At 38.5% G+C, this 16,849-nt stretch overlaps 2 protein-coding genes across 8 annotated transcripts in view; one reads left to right on the forward strand and one right to left on the reverse strand.

Annotated features, from left to right (window-relative positions):
• Positions 1-2,323, reverse strand: part of LPAR6 (lysophosphatidic acid receptor 6) — a 54,488-nt gene extending 52,165 nt beyond the window's left edge. For 4 of the 6 annotated variants that reach the window (XM_063697371.1, XM_063697372.1, XM_055359818.2 and 1 more), the window contains exon 1: positions 2,213-2,316. The gene's annotated coding sequence lies outside the window, so the exon portion shown is untranslated. Of the gene's footprint in view, positions 1-2,212 lie in introns of all 6 variants that reach the window. The other 2 variants (XM_055359820.2, XM_055359822.1) reach the window with 2 other exon arrangements.
• Positions 1-16,849, forward strand: part of RB1 (RB transcriptional corepressor 1) — a 177,712-nt gene that overhangs the window by 144,260 nt on the left and 16,603 nt on the right. For both annotated transcript variants that reach the window (XM_031001306.2, XM_055359817.1), the window contains exons 18-19: positions 10,670-10,788; positions 13,881-14,026. In XM_031001306.2, coding sequence (XP_030857166.1) covers positions 10,670-10,788; positions 13,881-14,026 — 265 coding nt within the window. The remainder of the gene's footprint in view (positions 1-10,669; positions 10,789-13,880; positions 14,027-16,849) is intronic.

A 16,849-nucleotide genomic window follows, 5' to 3' on the forward strand; every position in this document is an offset into this window, starting at 1 on the left:
GGCGCATGCAACCATGCCCGGCTAATTTTTTGTATTTTTTGTAGAGATGGGGTTTCACCGTGTTAGCCAGGATGGATACAGTATGAATTTTTATTCATTTTGCAAATATTCATCATAGATATTTTTGTCTTATTTCAGTTAGAACAAGATTTTTTTCTTTGGATTCAGAAGGTAACTTTCCTACTGTACTTAGGATAAATTCCACAAAAACTCTTTAACAAGGTTTTTTTTCTGGCTATTAGAAAGGAGGAAGACCCTCACTGAATTGAAGATAGTAATGATGGGTGAGGACTTTGACTTCTGTTAACACCTCATTCAGATAAGTGACTATTTTAGTTTAATTACATGAATTTTGTCATCTCCCTTGGAGCTGCCTCCCAGAGCTGGTATATCAGACATCCTCAAGTAAACCTGGACCCAATTTTAGAAATCTTGGCTAATTTTGAGTTAGGAAGTCCTTTCTTTAAACAATATTTTAAAATTAACAGAACAATCACAAAATATATTTTACATATTGCACTTTTCAAAATACTTTAAATATTTAAAAAAATACCCAACACCACAAAGTAACTTAGTTTAAAATAAAATAAAAATTTTTGAAATCAGACCTAATCAAATTGATATATCTCTCATTTTCTTTGAAAATTTTGACCAAGATATCAATTAATAAATCCACTTTGAAAGACATTTTAAGACATTTAATTAATAAATCCATTTGAAACACATTTTAAAATGTGTTTGTTCATGTGTATAAAATCATGTCATTGATATAACATTACTATTCCTTTAAACATTGTTATGTTCTTAAAAATATCTCCTCTTAGTCTATAATTTAGCAAAAGGATTACTGTTTTGAAAGACTTAAAAAAATGCTTAGCTATTTTTTAGCTAAGAAAAAAGATTCCTTTTTCAGTAAATGGATAAAGCTGAAAAATAATAAATTAATAAAATGTTTTAAAGAGTCATAAATATCTTAATACTTAATTCTAGGAAGCTTCTCTATTCATTTGCTTTTTTATTTTTAAAAAGAAGTTTAAAAGAGTTTTAGTTTTAATATCTATAAACTTCAAATGTTATTCCACACTCAAAAAATATTTCTAATGTATTCAGTCACAGTTTACTAAAATAGCTAAGTTTTCTGATTCATAAAATGAATAATAACACTTAATTTTAAGACTTATTTTGAAGATTAAATGAGGTAATACATTCAAATAAAACCTTTTAAACTGAAAGTACTTTCATTCTTGTGTAAGGAAACCATGAAAGTAAAAGACACATCATTCTATTTTGCCAGTGTATCTTAAATTAACTAGCTTTTATTGTCAGTTTAGTGTTCAGCGCACCAAGGGTACATTTCATACTAAGATTGTGCAAGTGAGAGTAAATGCCTCCTTAAATTTTCCATCTTAGGCACCTCTGTTGCTTTTAGACCTGGCTATGTTTTATATTGCTTATATACATTTTTTTTTCTTTTGGAAAAAAGATAAGCTGAAAAACATTTTTGTTGATGACATGCTATTGCTGAAATAAAAACCCAGAACATAGTGGTGTGTAGGAAAAAACTCTCTCAAACCATGTTTTTCTTCTGCTTTCATACCACCACAACAGTTGTCAACACAAAAGACTTCTGTGACAAAATGTGTGGGTTTTTTTCCCCCGCACACTAAGCAGCAGATACCAGCTGGGCATCCTCCAACTCAGTTCTGATACTGTCTACTTGGAGATAGTGTCAGATCCCACTGGTTGAGGACTCAGTGCCCAAGACTGCCCCTCATACCCCCAGACACCATCCTAGGCCTCCAGAACTTCTGACCTACTGGCTTCAAATTGGGGTTCTCACACCACACTCTTTAGGTTCAATTAATTTGCTGGAGCTGCTCACAAAACTCAAGGATACTGGGCACGGTGGCTCAAGCCTGTAATCCCAGCACTTTGGGAGGTCGAGGTGGGCAGATCACTTGAGGCCAGGAGTTCAAGAACAGCCTGGCCAACATGGCAAAACCCCGTCTCTACTAAAAATACAAAAATTATCTGGGTGTGGTGGCATGTCCCTGTAGTCCCAGCTACTCCAGAGGCTGAGGCACGAGAATCACCTAAACCCAGGAGGCAGAGGTTGCAGTGAACCAAGATTGTGCCACTGCACTCCTGCCTGGGCCGCAGAGCAAGACTGTCTGAAAAAACAAAAAGAAAAAATCAAAGGAAACACACTTACCGGTTTATTACAAAGGATATTGCAAAGGATACAGATGAGGAGATGGGTAGGGTGAGGTATGGGAGCAGGGGTGCAGAGCTTCCATGCCCTCTGGGGGCCACGCCCTCCAGAAACCTCCATGTGTTCAGCTATCCAGAAGCTCTCCTAATCCAGTTTTTATGATGTCAGCATTGGGATTTTTATGATGTCAGCATTCCTCCCCTACAGCATAGGGCAAAAACCCTCTCTGGGGAGGGTCTTAAAGACACACAATTTACAATGATGGGGGAAAAATTAGAGTCCTGCCTTGGAACAGGTTAAAGGAGGGCAAGAGAAGGTCCGAGGCCTGCCCCTGAGGCCTACCACACCCAACATTATAACAACACAACAGTTTTTATGTATTTTCAGTTTTGCATAATATGAAGTTAAAGACTTAAGTAAATTGAGTAAATAGTAGTTTTTTTTTTTTAATTTCACAGATCAATAGAGTTAACTCCTGAGTTATATGCATACAACCCCAAAGTTGTTTGCTGTCTGGAGCTGTGCCTACACCCGCCTGGCATATTCTTGAGACATTGGAGCTAGGAAGTTGGAAATTGATAGAAAATTTTGTCACTTGTAACAGAGCTAAGGCAATATGGATTATGGTGGACCCTATCACTTGGAATACTTTCCTGAAAGCAACACAGATCATCACTGCCAAATATTTTTAGGACCCCAATTCTGTACTAAGTGCTAGTGATGTGATAGGAAGCCAGACACAATTGAACTAGCTATCTCTATATTAGTGACATCCTAAAACAGAGTTTCTATTGTAATTGGTTTACTGTTTCTCTTAGAATATTTAAATGTTTTACCATGGTCTTTCAGATTCTGCATGATCATACAGCAACCTCTTCTTTAGCAACCTCTCCACTATCCCACCCGGGTACTTTAGTTCTGGTGGCCTCTTTCATTTTCTGAAAGAACATCAGTTTCTTAGCCTATGATCTTTCATCTTTTGGAAGATCTCTGCCCCTTCTCCTTTCAAAGCACAGCCTCCTTCTGACATTTCAAGACTCAGCGTCCATGTTACCTTCCCAGATCAGCCTTCCTTGAACCCACCCCATCCACCTGGATCTCCCTGTTTATTCTTCATGAGAGAACCCTGTTCTTTCATAGGATTTTTCTGAATTTGTCATCACATACTTATTTCCTTGTTTGTGTGCCTCTTCTCACCAGACCCTGAGCACCATGTAAGTAGAAACAAAGTATTATTTCAAAGACCCAAGTCTGAAACGGTTTATCTGTTTATACTTAATGGCTAAGGTATACATGTACACGTATTCTATTTGACTAACATTTGAGGTAAAAAACATGGGGGAAAGGAGCAGATAACACATATTTTTAGAGGATTTAGGGTATATATAACTAAGAAGGTTCCCTTTATTTGTTTTTTTTTGGGAGGGAATCCTGCTCTGTCACCCAGACTAGAGTACAGTGGCACGATCTCAGCTCACTGCAACCTCTGCCTCCTGGGTTCAAGCGATTCTCCTGCCTCAGCCTCCTGAGTAGCTGGGATTACAGGTGCGTGCCACCATGCCCGGCTAATTTTTGTATTTTTAGTGGAGATGGGGTTTCGCCATGTTGGCCAGGCTGGTCTCGAACTCCTGATCTCAGGTGATCCACCTGCCTCAGCCTTCCAAGGTGCTGGGATTACAGGCCTGAGCCACCATGCCTGGCCCCATTTTAAATCTTATTCTCACTTTGAGGTGGAGTTAATCTCAGAAAACTTTGAGATTAAGTTATCTTAATATCAACCTTCTCACTTTATTCATTTATTCAACAAATGTTTATTGAGCCCTTACTGTGTGCCAGGTAGTTTTAAACATTGGGGATACTATTGAATAAGATAGACAAAGCCCAAGCCTTCCTGCATCTTGCTTGCTAGTAGAGAGATAATAAATAAGAAAATAAATGAATTTATAACATAACCTCAAGTGGTGATCAATACTATGAAGGAAATAGAGCAGAGGTAGGAGTAGCAAATAAATGGGAATTATGGCTGTCTTAGGCAAGATGTTTAGACAAGGCTTTGCTTAGGAGGTGCTATTTGAGGAGATATGTGAATAATGGAGTGGGGTGAGTCATAGGAAGCATGGTCAAAGAGTATTTGGGGCAGAGGAAACAGCAAGTACAAAAACCCAGAGAAAGGAAGAATTATGCCACAGTCACGGAATAGAAAGATGACCAGGATGGCTGGAGTAAGAAGAGTGTTAGAGCATGAGGTCTGAGAGGTATCAAGGGGCCAGAACTCATGTAGTGTTTTGTAAACCAAGATAAGGCATTTGAATTTATTCTACGTGTGACAGGAAGCTCTTGCAGGGTTTTGAGTATGGAGGTGGGTTAGGGAGTAACATATTAGCTCTATGAGGACATCTAGGAGGCAGCAAGAGTAGAAGTATGGAAACCAGTTTGTAGGATGCTTTTGCAGTGGGACAGAAAAGAGATAAGAATTGCTTTGACTCTAGCAATGGTATAGGTAATGAAAAGAAGTTAAACTTGGAATATATTTTGAATTTAGAGCCAATATGACTTGCCTGGTGTCTTGGATAAGTGTGAGAGAAAGAAGAATAATGATGACTCCTTGTCTTTTTTGCTTTGGGCAACTGGATATAAAGAGCGATTTAATGATATGGTAAAGACTAGGGAGAAGCAGTCATTTTTGGGGGGTGGTAGAGGATGATTAAAGTTTATTTTATGCATAGACATCAAGTGAAGATGTTGAGTAAGGTCAAATAGGGCAGATGCTTCTGAAATACTCCTTCAAGGCTATTTAGTATCTGACAAATGGAGCATTGTTATATTTATGGCTCTACTTCCTAGCATAGACATACAACATATACTGGGTGGATGGATGGATAACTAGGCATACAGTCATACATTTGAGGAAATAGAGTGTTCTTTGTATAATGGCACTCATAGATGTAAATAATCACAACCGTAATAATATCAAATATTATATATTACTCTGTGTCAAGCACTGTTCCCAATTCTTAACATTATTCATTCACTTCTTATATGCTATGATTTAAGTTACTACTATTATCATTAGTATCTCTGCTCTACAGTTGAGAAGCTTATTGAGGGTCATGTAGCTACAGGTGGCCAGGATTTGAACCCATGTACTGTGGCTCCAGAGTTTGTGCTCCTACCTACTGCACTATAATTTTCCCATGATCATGACATACTCATCATCATAAACCAATATCTATATATCTGTGTGACCATTTGGTTTGGGGTGATGGAGTGATAAAAGTGATATTTGAATGAAATATGAAGACTATTGGTGAAAAATGCCACCTTAATCCTTGGAAGAGAAATTTAGTATAATCCTATTGGGTGAATCTGAAGCACAAACTAGGTTTTATCTCATATCTGAAAGGTATCTAAAATATCTGATTAGTGTACTTAAGTCCTATTAATCACACATCTTTGCAAGGTCTCAAGAGTCTCCTAAAATTTCATTGTTTGAGAGAAAAATTGGTAGTAGGCCACTCTTGAATATATGTGGGTTTATACTCATACCATTTTAGTTAAAGATTTTCAATTCATCCATGGCTAGGAAGTATAAAATATTTAGCATAACAGTATGTGTATTAGCTGGAATGAATTTCTTAAGTGTTAATTGTTAGCATTACTTTGCTCAGATGAAAGCCATTATTTATACTGCAGTGCCCCTAATGAACATAGGAAAAGATGACTTGTCAACAAAAAGTATATGATTGGAGTTGTAGAGTCTGCTTCTTTTTCCAAAACATACATGCCACCTTCTCTTTTTTTCTCCCCCCATAAAATCCAGCTCCTGTAGGACACCTTTTCTTCTGATGCCTCCATAGGAGACAACTCATGCTCACCATCTCCACCTTTAAGAATTATTTCTGTAGTGAGTCACTATTACAGATAATAACCCACCTCCTGTTGGTCTGCTGGAACTGAAAAAGGGCTGAAAATTGTTAAACTTTTGCAGTGATATGTGTAATGACTATATGATTATCATGCCTCTTTTTATTCACAGCTTATCAAGTACCTACTTGATATGTAGAAAGGAAAAGAGTAAAGTTAAGAAAAGACAGTTTTTTTCTCCTGAAAGTTTAGTTGAAAGCGCAGCTTTAACACATTCATACATACATCCAAGAAATTCAAATAAAATAATCAAGCCAAATCACTGAAAGCTGAGAAAAGAGTTGAATGTTCAAGTGGCTACTTGAAGTCACTTCATGTGATGTATCATGTAATCCTGCAAAATGAGTGCTGTATTCCTGTTTTTCAAGTAATGAAACTGAGGTTCAGAGAGCAAAATGTTTCATTGCTAGTAAACTTCAAACTAGTAAACAAGAATTTGAGCTTATATATCTCTAATTCCAGGACCTGTGCTTTTATTGCTAATGGCATTTTTAAAACTTGTTCTTCATGCTTTTTTTTGTTGAGTGAATTAAGAGCAGGATAAATAAGAAAAATAGTATTTAATAATGTATTGCTTAGGCATGAGTAACTTCCTATTTGAAAGAACTGTTGCGTAATCGCCTTTTTTTCTTTCTTTCTTTTTAAATTTCTTCTCCCTGCATAGTTTCTGCATCTCCCAGATCTCCTTTTTGTTATTTTGTTTTGGCTTATTTATATTAGGGACTTTCTGGAAATATTTGATTGCCACTCATATAAAAGAGTAAATCACTAAAAATTAGTTAGAAACTCTGAGCACCTGGGTGAGGTTTGTGAACTTCACTGTGTAGTTATTTGGTAGAGCAATTTCTTAAGAAACCCCCATTGCATATCTTTAGGTTTTTTATCCTGTTACTCAGTACCTCACTGCCCAAAGTACCTGGTATCGCCACTGCCACATCCTTTTGGTGGGTTAAAAGTTTATCTGGTTTGCCTGTTGGCTTTCCTTACTGCTGAGTTCCAATTCAGTTTTTTCTCACCTACTGAGTAGGTTACCATTTGTGTATCTGCCTTCCAAGCTTTCAAAATTTTGTATCTCCAGCCTGGACAACATAGGGAGACCCTGTCTCTACAAAAAAATTTTCAGAAAATTAGCTGGGCACCATGGCGCATTCCTATAGTCCCAGCTACTCAGGAGGCTGCAGTGAGCCATGATTGTGCCACTGTGCTCCAGCACGGGTGACAGAGCAAGACCCTGTCTCTTAAAAAAAAGTGTTGTATCTGAAAGGTTTATGTCTTTTAAAATAAGTCAGTTTATTGCCGTTTTAGTGGGGTTTTATGAGAGAAAGTTAATGTCTGCATTCTATTTGTCATCTTAAACCAATGTTGTTTATCTTCTGAAGATTCCATTTAATTTAGTTTGTTGTAGTTTTAGTCATCCAGAAGTTTCCAATTTGTATGAATTCAGATCTGTTCATATCCTTTCCCCACTTTTGAATGGAGTTGTTTGTTTTTTTCTTGTAAATTTAAGTTCCTTGTAGACTCTGGATGTTAGAACTTTGTCAGATGGATAGATTGCAAAAATTTTCTCCCATTCTGTAGGTTGTCTGTGCACTCTGATGATAGTTTTTTTTGTTTTTGTTTTTGTTTTTGGCTGTGCAGAAGCTGTTGAATTTAATTAGATCCCATTGTCAATTTCTGCTTTTGTTGTGATTGCTTTTGGTGTTTTCATCATGAAATCTTTGCCCATGCCTATGTCCTGAATGGTATTGCCTAGATTTTCTTCTAGGATTTTTAGAGTTTTCGGTTTTACATTTAAGTCTTTAATTCATCTTGAGTTAATTTTTGTATGAGGTTTAAGGAAGGGGTCTAGTTTCAATTTTCTGCATATGACTGGCCAATTCTCCGAGGACCATTTATTTATTTAATAGGGAATTTATTTAGGACCATTTATTTAATAGGACCATTTATTTAATAGGGAATCCTTTCTCCATTGCTTGTTTTTGTCAGGTTTGTCAAAGATCAGATGGTTGTAGGTGTGTGGTCTTATTTCTGAGTCCTCTACTCTGTTCCATTCGTCTGTGTGTCTGCTTTTGTACTAATACCATGCTGTTTTGGTTACTGTAGCCTTGTAGTATAGTTTGAAGTCAGGTAGTGTGATGTCTCCAGCTTTGTTCTTTTTGCTTAGGATTGTCTTGGATATTTGCGCTCTTTTTTGATTCCATATGAATTTTGTGAATTTTAGTTCCATGTGAATTAGTTTTTTCTAATTCTGTGAAGAAAGTCAATGGTAGTTTAATGGGAATAGCATTGAATCTATAAATAACTTTGGGCTGTATGGTCAGTCTTACAATATTGATTCTTTCTATCCATAAGCATGGAATGTTTTTCCATTTGTTTGTGTCCTCTTTGATTTCTTTGAGCAGTGGTTTGTGGTTGTTGAAGAGGCCCTTCACTTCCCTTGTTAGCTGTATTCCTAGGTATTTTATTCATTTTGTAGCAATTGTGAATTGGAGTTCATTCATGATTTGGCTCTTTGCTTGCTTATTGTTGGTGTATAGGAATGCTAGCGATTATTACACATTGATTTTGTATCTGAGAGTTTGCTGAAGTTGCTTATCAGCTTAAGAATGTTTTGGGTTAAGATGATAATTTGACCTCCTCTCTTCCTATATGAATATCTTTGTTTCTTTCTCTTGCCTGATTGCCCTGGCCAGATCTTCCAATACTATGTTGAATAGGATTGGTGAGAGAGAGTATCCTTGTCTTGTGCTGGTTTTCAAGGGAAATGCTTCCAGCTTTTCCCCATTCCGTATTACGTTGGCTGTGGATTTGTCATAGATGGCTCTTTGAGATACATTTCTTGAATACCTAGTTTGTTCAGAGTTTTTAACATTATGTTGAATTTTATCAAAGGCCTCTTCTGCAACCACAGATAATCATGTGGTTTTTGTCTTTAATTCTGTTTATGTGATGAATCACATTTATTGGTTTGCATATGTTGAACCAGCCTTGCATTCTGGGGATGAAGCCAACTTGATCATGGTAGATAAGCTTTTTGGTGTGTGCTGGATTTGGTTTGCCAGTATTTTATTGTGGATTTTTGCATTGCTGTTCATCAGAGATATTGGCCTGAAGTTTTCTTTTTTTGTTGTATCTCTGTTAGGTTTTGCTGTCAGGATGATGCTGGCCTCATAAAATAAGTTAGGGAGGAGTCCCTTCCTTTCAATTTTTTAGAATAGTTTCAGTAGAAATTTGTACCTCTGGTAGAATTCAGTTGTGAATGCATCTGATCCTGGGATTTTTTTTATTTTTTTTTTGGTTGGTAGGCTATTTATTACTGCCTCAATTTCAGAACATGTTATTGGTCTACTTAGGGATTTGATTTCTTCCTGGTTCAGTCTTGGGAGGGTGTATGTGTCCAGGAATGTATTCATTTCTTCTAGATTTTTTAGTTTATGTGCATAGAGGTGTTTATAGTATTTTCTGATGGTTGTCTGTATTTCTGTGGGGTAAGGGTGGTAGCTCCCTTGACATTTCTGATTGCGTTTATTCCATTCTTCTTTCTTTCCTTCTATGTTAGTCTAGCTGGTGGTCTATTTTATTAATTTTTTCAAAAAATAAGCTCCTGGATTCATTGATTTTTTAAGGGTTTTTTGTGTCTCTGTCTCCTTCAGTTCTGCTCTGATCTTGGTTATTTTTTGTCTTCTGCTAGCTTTGGGGTTTGTTTGCTCTTTGAACTGGTTTTAGTATCAATATTGTACTAGCTTCATAAAATGAGATGAGGAATGTTTCTAGTTTTTCCATTCCAGGAAGAAAATCTGAGTAAAAGTGGAATTATCTGTCCCTTGAATGTTTGGTAGAATTTACTGGTAAAACCAAATGAGCTTGATGTTTTATTTATGGGAAGATTTTAAATTATTGATTCAAATTATTTAATAGTTGCAGGACTATGTAAGTTATTTTATTTCTTTTTTATTGAGTTTTGGTAATTTGTATTTTTGTAGTAGTTTTCCACTTGGTCTACATTTTCCAATTTATTGATATAAAATTATTCATAATAATTCCCTATTATCTTTTTAATCTTTGTGATTTTGTCCCATTTTTCATACCTAATACTGCCTATCTATCTCTTTTCTTTATCTTGATCAATCTGACTGGAGATTTATTAGTTATTTCAAAGAACCCATTTTTGGCTTTGTTGACCAAACTGTGTTTTATCTTTGTTTTCAGTTTCATTAAGTTCTGCTCATGTCTTCATTTCTTTCTCTCCACTTTCTTTGTTTTTTTTCTGTCTTTCCCCCTAACTTCTAACTTATTTTCTAATATAAGCGTTGAAGGTTATACATTTTTCTACTTTTTTGTGTGTGGGAAGTACAAAAATTGTCAGTTGGGAATTTCGAAGTAGAGAAAAATATTTCATTCTGACTTTTAAATTGCCACTGTCAATTGTGCCTAAAATTCATAGTGCTTACCATGTCAAACATATGATTTTGATATGTACCTGGGAAAATTATGCTTACTAGTGTGGTTTTAATTTCATCATGTTTCATATAGGATTCACCTTTATTTGATCTTATTAAACAATCAAAGGACCGAGAAGGACCAACTGATCACCTTGAATCTGCTTGTCCTCTTAATCTTCCTCTCCAGAATAATCACACTGCAGCAGATATGTAAGCAAACTATATGTTATGTTGACCATTCAAACTGCAAATAGATTTTAAGCATAAGTGCAATGTAACATTCTATAAAGAAACTGTAGGGAATAGAATTTTGAATAAGAATTGTTTCTGTTTTTAAGAAATTAGTAATAAAAGGTACATGACCCAAATAAAGTCATATAAAAGAGTACAGAGTGCTACTGAATCACCTAGGATTTGCATAATGAGAGCAGTTTTCATGGCAGAGTTGGCAGTTTAGGTGGAATAGGATTTCAACGTGGAAACTGGAGAGAATAGAGGAGACAGAGGAGTGTGTTCCAAGAGTCAGAATGGCATTAACTCAAAAATATCAAAGGAAGCAGAAAACATTTTTCAGAGTGTGCAGGTCAGTCCATTTGGAGTGAAGCATAGGATAAGTGTGGGGAGAAGTATGGGATGTGGACTAACACACAGTTGATTAGTGTGTGCTGGTGATGATGATGGGAAAAGAAAATGTAAACCCAAATGTATCTGAAACAGGTCTCAATCGATGTAGAAGTTTATTTTGCCAAAGTTAAGGACATGCCCAGGAGAGAGATCTGTGCCTTTCTCCAGTGATGATTTTGAGGGCTCCAGTATTTAAATGGGAAAGTCAGTCTGGAGGGGAAAGAAAAAGGGTGTGGTAATCCACATGTTGCAAGAGAAAAAGAGCAGGTAGAGGAATCGTCAATTATCTATCCATCTCATGCTGAGTGAATCGACACTTTACATAAGATAAGGTGAACATAAAGTCACTGTCTGTGGAGGTATTTAACCTTTTATCTGTATTTATTTGTGTGGGAACAAAAGGAAAGGCAGTTTCTTGCATGACTCAGATTTCAGCTTAATTTTTTCCTTTTGGCATAGTGAATTGGGGTCCCAAGTGTTTATTTTCCTTTCACAAAAGCAATCACTAACTGTGTGCTGGGCAATGGCCTAAGTACTTAAGATTTATTTTTTCATTTAATCTTCATAACAGCCCATAAGGTAATAGATACTGCTGTCAGCCTGTTAACTATAAAATAGGAATTAGAGAAATAAGATAACTTGCCTAAGGTCAATAGAATTCAAACCCAAGCTATCTAATCCCAAAGCCCAGGCTCTTAATCACTCTAACTACATTGCCTTTCACAGAAATGTGCCTAATATTTTGTTTCTGTTTAATTCTGTGTAGGAACTGACATTACAGTATTCTGTATTAGTGCAGGGGCCATTTTCCAGAGATGTCATTTTCATGCTAACTTGTACCCAAAGTGTTTCTGGCATATGGAGACCCTGCCTTCATGTATACATTTGTTTCCTAAGTAATGCATTGTATAAATAAGTTAAGCCTTGTTTTTTTTAAATTCAAGAAGCAGTCATCTGTTAACTGCCAGGAAGTGGTGTAGGCACTGGGAATACAGAAGTAAGATGGCCTGGGTCCTTCCCCTCATAGAGCTTACATTCTGGAGGAGGAACACAGGCAATGAACAAGTAAACCAAGATGTAAGGTGATTTTAGAGTATAATAAGTGCTACAAAGGAAATAAACAGAGTGGTGTGAAAGAGAGAAACGGAGAGGCTGATAGAATGCTTAGTGGCACTTTCCTTTCTCTGATAAAGTGACATTTTGACGTGACACCTGAAGGGCAAGCTGATGCTAGCTAGGCAAAAACCAGCATGATGTGCATTCCAGGCAGAACAAACAGCAAGTGCAGTGGCTGTAGGGCAGATCAAACTTAGTTGGATTTAGGAACAGAAAGAAAGAAATCCTAGTGTGGCTGAGGTATTGGAAGAGGAGAATGGTGCAAGATGAGACTGAAGAGCTAAGCTGGGGTAGATCTTGTAGAGATCTCCACTCTCTAGCTGCTATCTGAAGTACAGGTGGGTTTGGAGGAAAGGGACAGGGCAAGGCAAAAAGCGAGGAAACCAATTTGGAGACTATTTCTGTAGTTCAGATGAGGGATGTAGGTGACTTGGTCTAAGGTATGGTATTAGAAATAGAAATGGAGAGATCTGGGGTGTATTTAGAGATAAATTAATAGGTTTTACATTGGTTTTATGTTGGATTTCAGGAATTTGGTAAATGGAGAAATTAAAAATAACCCTAGGTTTTTGACTTAAGACACTAGATGTAATGTGGAGCTATTCTTTGAGATGGGAAAATAAATCCAGAGCTCTGCTTTGTTCTTATTAAGTCTGAGATTCGAGTAGTTATATCCGGTAGGTAATTGGAGATTTACACCTAAAACTTCAGAGACTAACTTTGCCCAAGTTAGGCCAGTTTACGATACTGTCAGTGAACTGAATGAAAATCCAAAGTAGATACTAGACCAGACACTGGTCCTTCTAAAATCATTGTGATAATGGGTCGCTTTTCTTAGTGTACTGGTTAATATACTACATGTTGTAGAAACATCCATAGTAAGGTACAAATTCTACTTCCTGTTCTCTTTGTTCTTAAAGTTTGTCTGTAAAAATAAGTTCATTTGCCAGCTACCAAAAGAAAATCAGAAAGTAGATCTAGATTATTCTGTTAAATAGGGGCAGCACAGAACGATAATATTTGCTAACATCCCTGCCTTGAGTTATGCCTGACATATTTAGCATGGTGTAAATCTGTCTGAATAATGTTATTTGAAGTATTAATTCATAGAATTCTGTACTGTGTAATTTAGGTATGTGTAAATCTGTGTGTATAACTGAAATCTTAGATATGAACCACAGTTATCGCTAAAAAAAATTTAGAAGGAGAATCACAAAAACAAGATAACAGTATTTAATATCAATAAATTGTTTTTTAAGCTGGAATCACCTTATGGTCTCAATACCACTATAATTATTAAAATTGTACATTATACATATATAGCTATTTTTTTCTAATAAGGCAGTAATCCCCAGGAAAAGCCATTTATTAAAATAGAATTAGATATGATGATGACAAGCAGTTTTCCTATTAATATATCTTTCCCAGCTTGCATTTAAATAGTCTGCTATAATACCAATTAAATAGACAAGATGTATCTGGGTGTACAACCTTGAAGTGTATGTATAATCTGTGATTCTTAGCCAACTTGAAATGAAGACTTTTCCTTTAAATATATCTAGGTATCTTTCTCCTGTAAGATCTCCAAAGAAAAAAGGTTCAACTACGCGTGTAAATTCTACTGCAAATGCAGAGACACAAGCAACCTCAGCCTTCCAGACCCAGAAGCCATTGAAATCTACCTCTCTTTCACTGTTTTATAAAAAAGGTTAGTAGATGATTATTTTCAAGAGCATGGACTCTGAAACTAGGCTGACTGGGTTCAAATCATGTTTCTTCTACTTTCTAGGTACATTACTGGGTAAGTCACTTAATATCTCTGTGTCTCAGTTTCCTCATCTATAAAATGGAAATGATAATTTTGCGAGATCTTTCTTGACTATTCAGAGTCGTTTTTCTGGCCGGAAACCTCTGTGACCGGTGGCGCCCTTGATCAATTTTTGCTCAGGCCCACCGGGCTCATTTCAGCCCCTTGGTCTGACAGGCTGCACTCGTCTCACACTACTGGCCTGGGTCCATGCCAGCCAGGAGCAAGTCAGACATGGAACGGAGAGGGGTGTGTGGGCAAGCATGAGATCTGGCCATTGCCCACAGTCAGAAATGCTGGCTGCTGCAGCGGGGCGGGCAGCTCCAGGTGCTGGCACAGGTGCCAGCTCTCTGTGAGGCTGCACCTGGACCAGACGCACCACAAGCGGTTTCCACAGCTGGTACTGGGGAACAATAAAATGGCTCCTAGAAGCTTGGAGACGCCAGAAACCACAGGGCCCCAAAGAGGGAGTCACAGCCCTGGCTCAAGGAGCTCCCAATTCTGGGCTCCCCGAAGGGCCGCAGCTCTTCTCTCTTCTTTACCCACAACATGGCGAGCAAGGGGCATGTTTCAGCCCTGTTTGTGTTACAGCCCTTTTAGCCTCGCCATTTGGTGGGTCCTGAGTTCTTGTCCTGCAGCCAGGAAGAATGAGGTACACAGACAAGTGGAGGGTGAGCAAGATGAAGAGGAGATTTATTGAGCAATAGAACAGCTTAGGGAAGACCCACAGTGGGCAGCTCCTCTCTGTAACCACAAAGTCCCGATGAGTGTTCAGCTCCTAGCAGAGAAGGTAGCTCCTCTCTGCAGGCAGGTCGTCCCAACAAGTGTTCAGTTCTCAGCAGAAAGGGTAGCTCCTCTCTGCAGCTGCTCGTCCTGACAAGTGTTCAGCTATCAGTAGAGAGGGTAGTTCCTCTCTGCAGCTAGTTGTCTCTCCATCCTCTGCTCTGCTCTGGCTGAGCCTCGGGCTTCTGTGGGCCTCAGCGGGAAGAAAGTGTGCACCGATTGGTACATGGGCGGCCACTAGTGGGCCCAGAAAAGGTACCACAAGTCCTTACTCCTGTCCGTGGGACTGGCAGCGCCCACCCCCAGCCTTCAGGCGCTCCCTGGCCTGAAGGTGGGGCCTCAACAGGGACGCATCCTCTACTGCTCAGGAGCCCATCTGCCTCCTGCCGCCATCCATGCGTCAAGGGGCACCTGTAGGCCAGTGCCAAGCTGCCCTCAGCCCCCGCTTCGGCTTCCCCCCCCGTGCTTGTCAGCGCCCAAAGTCTGGAGAGGGCTGAGGCGACAGGGGGCTGGCGTGTCAGCGCTGCCTTGAGCGTGCGCACATCTGGCTGGGCTGCAGCAGCACCCAGGCTCAGCCCTGACTTTGCTCCGAGATTGGAGTGGTCGCTGGCAGCAGGGAGAAACCAGGCAGTGGGAGCAGGCACTTCTGAGCCTGCGAGGGCGGTGGCGGTTGGGGGGTCCCTTCCCCAGCCCCCAAGTATACAGAGATGCCTGGGTCCGCAGCCACGGTTTGGGTAGCTGCAGCTGCACTGGGGAGGGTGGGACTCCTACCTGCTCCGCAGCCCAGAGAGCACAGGGATGCCTGGGTCCGCAGCGGTGGCTTGGGCGGCTGCAGAAGCACTGGGGAGCTCCTGTCCCAACTCGGAAGGGGCGGGGTTCCTGCTTGTCCCCGGCTCCTCTGGGCTTCCTGGAGCGTGCCGCCCCATCCACGCCTCCCTGCTGCAGCAGGTGTGATGTACATACAAAAGTAGTGTGTTGTTGCCTACTGCAGACACATTTCCTGGATATTTTCAGGACATTTAAGAAGGCCGGTAACCAGGTCATGTAGCATTCTCTGAGTGTGTATATATATGGTGGGGTGGGGAAGTTGATTTGAGTGTCTGTGCATGCGTATATACTTCCTAGTGCATATCCACTTGGAGCTCTTTGAAAGACAGTAAAAGGTCATGTTCCTCCATGATAATCTTTTTCCTGATTTTATTCAAGTAAGAATTATGCTGAGCTTTACAGGCATATTGTCAGATATTATCCTTAGGTTAGAGCAGTGGTTTTCAAAGTGTCGTTCCCAACCAGCAGAATCCACATCACCTGGAAATTGTAGAAATAAGAATTCTGGGGCTCCAACCTAGACCTGCTCAATCAGAAACTCTTAAGATAGGGCCCTCAAAACCTTGTTTTAACAACCCTCCAGCTAAGTCTGATGTATGCTAAAGTTTAAGACCACTGAGATAAATTGTTAGCTTTAAAAATTTCAAATTACCTCATGCAAGTCGTTGAAAGAGATATATAAAAGGTCTTTATATGATATTTAAAGTAGATGAAGGAAAATTCAATTTTATGGATTCCTTTTTGCCAAATTTGCATTTTCAGTAGTATTTTTTATAAACTAAATAAATTACATATTGCAGTCATTTTACATATAGGTAATCTACAAGTTTACCATTTTTCAACAGAGTATATTCCATTGGTATTTTATAGAGAAATGTGTGGTTTAATTTTTTTAGGATTGGAAAAATTCATAGACACTGGCAATTATATAATTATAAAAAATGATTATTCCTCTTTAATATTGATAGTGGGAATGACCAATGGTGAGTTATTATTAATGGAATTGAAACAAACCCTATTGGGTTTGTCTAATTTTACAGTGTCTTATGACCTTTCCTCCACTACTTCCTACCTCTGCCCCAATTTCATGCCATAATAGTTAATTCAGCAAGT

The sequence above is a fragment of the Gorilla gorilla genome, chromosome 14 (assembly GCF_029281585.2).
Source record: "Gorilla gorilla gorilla isolate KB3781 chromosome 14, NHGRI_mGorGor1-v2.1_pri, whole genome shotgun sequence".
NCBI lineage: Eukaryota > Metazoa > Chordata > Mammalia > Primates > Hominidae > Gorilla > Gorilla gorilla.